The sequence below is a fragment of the Branchiostoma belcheri genome, unplaced genomic scaffold (genome assembly GCF_001625305.1).
Source record: "Branchiostoma belcheri isolate BF01 breed outbred unplaced genomic scaffold, Haploidv18h27 scaffold9, whole genome shotgun sequence".
Lineage (NCBI taxonomy): Eukaryota > Metazoa > Chordata > Leptocardii > Amphioxiformes > Branchiostomatidae > Branchiostoma > Branchiostoma belcheri.
In genome coordinates, this window is record NW_017804575.1 from 333,414 (window position 1) to 339,576 (window position 6,163).

The 6,163-nt window shown below is 37.1% G+C and overlaps 1 protein-coding gene across 7 annotated transcripts in view; it reads right to left on the reverse strand.

Annotated features, from left to right (window-relative positions):
* Positions 1-6,163, reverse strand: part of LOC109487790 (Down syndrome cell adhesion molecule-like protein 1 homolog) — a 38,940-nt gene that overhangs the window by 20,362 nt on the left and 12,415 nt on the right. For 5 of the 7 annotated variants that reach the window (XM_019791855.1, XM_019791856.1, XM_019791852.1 and 2 more), the window contains exons 2-4: positions 4,237-4,387; positions 2,712-2,984; positions 1,212-1,335 (exon numbers count right to left, since the gene is read on the reverse strand). In XM_019791855.1, the coding sequence (XP_019647414.1) occupies positions 1,212-1,335; positions 2,712-2,984; positions 4,237-4,321 (482 nt within the window). In that variant the 5' untranslated portion in view covers positions 4,322-4,387. Of the gene's footprint in view, positions 1-1,211; positions 1,336-2,375; positions 2,643-2,711; positions 2,985-4,236; positions 4,388-6,163 lie in introns of all 7 variants that reach the window. The other 2 variants (XM_019791857.1, XM_019791853.1) reach the window with 1 other exon arrangement.

The following is a 6,163-nucleotide window of genomic DNA, read 5'->3' on the forward strand; positions in this document are numbered from 1 at the left end:
GGTCTGCAAATCATTGATTGCAAGGGGTATGAAATTGTACAATCATCATATTTCTATAATAGTTACAAACTGTAAAGACTGCAGCTGTGCCTGCCCCTTTAATAAGACCTTTTACATGGATTTCTTTGAAGCAACATGAGATATACAGGTACAAGGGGAAAAGGCTATGAAGTAAGAACAAAACCACCAGAAAACACCTTACTGCAGCCCAGGAGAAGAAAATCCAGTTACTGTAGAATAAATCTATAGAGAGGAAAAAAGGACATTATCAAATTGTTTCTAAGAAAGGCTTTACTATTAGTTATACTTATACAAGTAATGTGCACATTAAAATCTACAAAGGTATGACGAGTAGTCAGAAAGCAACCTATGTCACACAAATTTGTCAAGGAAATATATCAGTTATTACATGCAGATATACAAGAAAAGACAAGTGCTTTGAAAAGTAAACATGAGTAAGATATCACATCAATACATAACAGTCAAAATAATCATACATGTATCATGTCAATATAATGTATCAAAACTTCAAATCAAACTATCAAATCTTTAATAGGCAATAATAGATATCACATCTCTTATGCATACATTTTCTTACTGATTTAATTCAAAGGGCAATTATAATAGTTGCAAAACTGAAATGCAACAACATGCAAACATGACATGTACATGTACTGTACATAATTAATTATCCAACAAAAGATCTTTACTAAAAATCTACATACTACACATGAACCATGCATTCATAAATGTTGCTTCTTTAGACAATTTGTATTCAGCCATACATTGTACGCCAACCAAACTTTCAAAATACATGTACAATGGCATGTACTACAAATATCTCTTCAAAATTATGACCAATGATATTAAGAGTTCACAGTATGAACTTCGCATATGTGGTCTGATGCATTGTGGGTAACATGTCAGAGTTGAGAATTAAAAAAATGGTGGCCAGGGGCCTTCAACTTTGATATATTACCCACAGTGCATTGGACTGCACATGCACACTTCAAACCGTGAACTACCTTACGGTAATACTTTCTTTATGAGTTTTTTTCCAATCTTACGGGATGGTTGTGTTTGGCTGGACTGTACATGCAGCTGAGAGGATTATCTTCGAATTCAAATGCAATTTACAAAGTTCTTGCTTTTATCCATCTCTAAAGCGAAAGCTACATGTGTATACAAGTTCATTGAAGTTGGACACTTACTTGAAGGTGTATGTCAAGTTGTAGTCTGTTCTGATCAACGGGTCCCGACCGCGGTTCCACCAACACGTGAAGGCGACGAGATTGTCGGACTGACAGCGCTCGAACCTGGGCTGATCTGGAGGGTCTAGAAGGGTCGTGAGACGAGTGACAAATGTCATTATTGAGGCCTCTGCACCATTATGTACATGTAGTGTAGAGCGTATAGAGCACACAGAGAATATATTCATAACGGTCACACACTACTACTAGTACTATTCATAATGTTAGAACTAAGCTACTTAATTGTGAACTAGTATTGGCACACCACACACATGTACACCAATGTAACTCCTTGTACTGAGCACCCAGTTACACCATAGCATAATTCCACTAGGTGTGATTTGGACAGTGACATTTGGTAGAAAGTTAATCAAGATAGCATTCTGGAGTAAAGGCTACATGTATATGAGACATGTTGTCCAAACCACACCAGTTGGGACAAACTTATGCAATGATTCCCCAGTAAAAGGAGTTAGATAGGAATGACTTAACATTGACTTTCATTAATGAAATGGATGGCAAAATGTAGTAATGATCACTAGTGCAGGATAATGAGTGCATGGTTATGGGAAATGCATTTTGGTAATAACCTCTGTAATACATTAGTTTGTTGTTAGATTTGTCACTTAATGACTGTTAACATCATCCAAAGTCTGTTGATTAGTTGTTGATAAACTAAAAAAATCAGGTGGTTAGTTGATTAGTTAAGTGATTTTGTTTGATTCCCTTAGTTGTCATTGATTTGTTTATTGTCTGTTGACTGACTAGTTTTATTTGATTGGTTTATTTTGATTGACTGTAATGGTAATTAATCACCTCAACTTATTGATGTTTATTTGTTTGTTTATCAAGCTACATTTAGCAACACTGTTTAGGGATATTGAAACTCTCACAACTAATTACATCTATTTGCTGGTTTATTGGTTTAAAATAGATTTAATTGCCTTGTTATTAAATTAATAGATTGTTCATTACGTATTGTTTAATTGTGCTTGATTTCCTGATAATTGATTAGTTCACTGATTAGCAGATTGATTGACAAAATAATTTATTGGTTGGTTGGTTCGTTGGTTGTTTTTTTTTTTCCATCCAATTATATAATTTACCCACCGAACGCGTACTTACATCCAACTTTGAGTACCTGGCCACCTTGTAGTCCAGAGGGAGGAGGCAGATAACATTCGTATCTACCAACTGAGCTGACCACAACCGGATTTATCACCAGCTGAAGCAAGCTGTCGCTTAGCACACGATAGCTTTCGTTAGGTAATTGCAAGCCATTAAATTTCCAATATGCCTGGCGAGCCGTATACACCGACGTATCACGCAGCGTGCAGTTTAGGACGAACACAGAACCATTTACAGCCCGGGGGTCATTTGGCGTTACAACACCTGTTAGTGCAGGGAAAACAAACAACAACAAAAAACGATTATTAATGTTATCTCCACAGGTTTACTTACAGCCTACTTCAAGTCGCTCCCCCCCAATATACTGGTCGGTCCGGCGCGACCGACACTCGTAGTTTCCCTTCGAGCTTTCCGTGATGTTGGGGATGACCAGCTGGACCAAGGTTGGGTTCACGACATGCTGCCACTCCGGAGAGACCCTCTTGCTGTAATGCTTCCAGATGACGTCATCCGCAGTGAAGGACGATTGGTTGACGGTGCAGTTGAAAGTAAACGAAGACCCTATTTCCGCCACCGGACTTTTGGGCTGAACGTTGTTCTTGATGACTGTACATTTATAACTTAACAATGGTCAGACTTGCAAGAAAGCAACGCTACACCACTTCAACTTAAAGTGCCTAGTATATGTGTAGTTTCTTAAGATTACCTTTTTGGACGACAGGGCTTACCTTTTTGGCTATTTAACTGCACTGCTGCAGGAGACATTTCAATTTAGCATCACACATTTTTCCATTCCATAAAAAAAACTGTCTCATAATGTGATGCATAGCAGGTCGGTTGTATCTGTGAAAGAATGAATAGACTCTGAGGCAATTTTTGCATACTACTCGCCACATGTGACATGTGACGTTAATTTCATCATCGGACAATGTAGGTTTAGCCTAATAGGTGCAGGTAAGTAGACATCAGAAATATCCTACAATAATCTGCATATGCTAGATTTGGTGGTGTTTTGAGCCCTGTACTATAGTACATTGTACAGATTAGAAAATTTAGTGCTGATGTACATGTAGTACAATACATCAGCACTAAATTTTCTAATCTATACAATGTATAAATGTACAGGTATGCCTTGCATGTACATATTGGCCTTCTAAATTTCATCCAATAATATCCATTCAACTTTTCCCTGAGAAACAGTCCTACATTGTGTACTTGAAGTGGTGTAGCATACAAGGAATTGCATCATTGCTTTTACATTACGGTTACATGGACAACATCAAGTTTCTTAATAAAGATATTAACTTAATATGTAATGATAAATGAAAATAGTTTAATCTGAAGGTTTTAAATTTGATTAAATATCAGGCAGACTATCATAACAAGTTTGTCTCTCTATTCACAGTAAAATTCTGGTTGCAGTACATGTTGCATGCAACACTGTATTTGGAATCTTCACTGGGGGCCTGCATGAAAGTGGGAGGGGGGTGTACTGTGTGTCAATTCTCTCTATGCAGAATTCAGGAAAGCATTGGCTATATATTACTAGTAGTACAGTAATCAACTTCAGCACACTGGCTTTTGCATACTCTAAATTCAGGTGTGTATTTTGCGTAGAATGCACGCTCTATGTCAAATTTGAGGGGTAAATACAATATACATGTACAATGTACATGTACAAATCACACATTCACATATGGAGTTAAAATAGGACATGTACATATACGTACATATACTTGACAATCACATGCAGGTAAGTAGACATGCAGGCCCCCCGTGACTTAAACAACTGAAGGTAGTTATACTAGTGCGCATACTAGTCTAGAAGTTTCATGTACAATCATTATTATGTACCCACCATCCAATTGGAGCCAAGCTTGTGCAGTAGTCATGAGCAGAGCGCTCACAACCAGCAGACAGCGAGCAGCCGAATGTGTTGCCATGGTGAAGTCACGACGTCTAACTACAACACGACGCTACCGTTTCATCTAGTACACCGTCATGGACATCTAGAGAGAAGAAAGGCTGTTAGAATTTACGAATTTGAGCTTACAAAATGTATAAATATCCCATGCCAATTCAATTTCTTGGTTCAAGAATTTTCACAGGAAATATTGGAGATGACACTGGTGAATTACTGTACATGTAAACAGCAATGCAAATAGGAATCCTGTGATATACATCGATGTATAAAAATATTGTATATCCAAATGTTATAGCGGTCAGTATACTACATTGATAAACATCTCAAATGATGACTCTTTAACTTTCAATGCATTGAAAATAGAAAACTATAAAAAGCAGGAATTTCTCCAGATAATCATATTTTGGCGTTGATTCATATCGATTGTCTTTTTTTTTTTCAAAATTAAAAGTGGCAAATCTCAGAGCCAAGAAATCAAATTGGTCTTATATATTGTATTCCAAAGTGCCAAAATGTAATGATAACATAAAGAAGCCAAAGTTGAATAATCATTATTCAAAGCATATCATCTAACTATAAGTGTAAGGTTTGTTTCCTTCTTGTGTTTATTCAATTTTGTGTAACATGAATGCAAATCTTGGTCCTACAGGGGAAGTTTAAGTTAACCAAAGACTCATCATCAGCTTCTCAGCCATCATATTGTCTTGTCTAGAACTAACACTTGCAGGGGTGTACTTTGGATTAATCAATTATACATATACAGTAAGTCTTTATAAGCCTACAATTCACTGGCAAAGACCAGTAACGTTCCCCAGAGTTTTTCAGCCAGGTTGCCATCTCCATTACATGCTTTTAAAGTTGATCCCAATGGGTAAGGTCATCAGTCATAGTCATACTCTACTACATAGATAACAACATGGTCTGCATCAACCCTCCCGCCAGACTGGCGTCTTTGCACATCAACTACGTACAGTCAAACCTGCCTAAGAAGGTCACCCAGGGGACCAAGGTAAAGTGGTCCTCTTGGACAGGGGCCATCTTTGGCAGGGGCCAAGGCACAAATGCTTGTGCCAGCCTATTGAAAAAAAAATCAGGAACTAGACTAGGAAACATGGCCAGCTTGGCATGTATGACTACAATTGTTCATGGCTCATTAGTTGAATAAGATAGAATAGATTAGAATAGCAGTTACATTGTTCCTATTACCTGTTCACATATTGCATATTTACTTTTTTATCCTGTATGTATACCAACGTTATTAGATTTAAGTAGAGATAGTAGGTTCGATAAGTATATCGTACACGTAGAAGTTCCTGTCAGCAAATAGTCTTATACATGTATCACCACATTTTCTTGTCAATGTATGCAATTAGCCCTCGGGCAGGAATTTGCAATAAACAACTTCAATTATCTTTGTATTTATCAGCTTGTTTGTTGACATAACAGGTACACGTACATGTGCCTCCAGGCAAGGTAAACATACACACATTCTTTCTATTCTAAAGGTTAACGATCAGACTGATCCACTCATACCTACTTACACGTGTACCCCTATTCTTAAGTTATAGTACTTAGGCCACACCAATTTAATTTGTTGTTTCTCGGATTCGCCCTGTCCATTTTTTTCTGATTTGCCCCCCAAAAAATTTTTTGGTTCTAAATTAACTTCAAAATGCTCAATGAAAGACATATTTTGGCCCCAACGGTTGATAAAAGTCCTTTTCTTCCTAGTTCTTAAGTTTTACAATGTAACAATGCAATTTTGTTTCATTACAAGTTCAAAATCTATTGTTTTAAATATAAGCCAGCCTGGTATGTTCACTTCATGGCTCATATTGTACATTTCTGGCTATGATTGGGG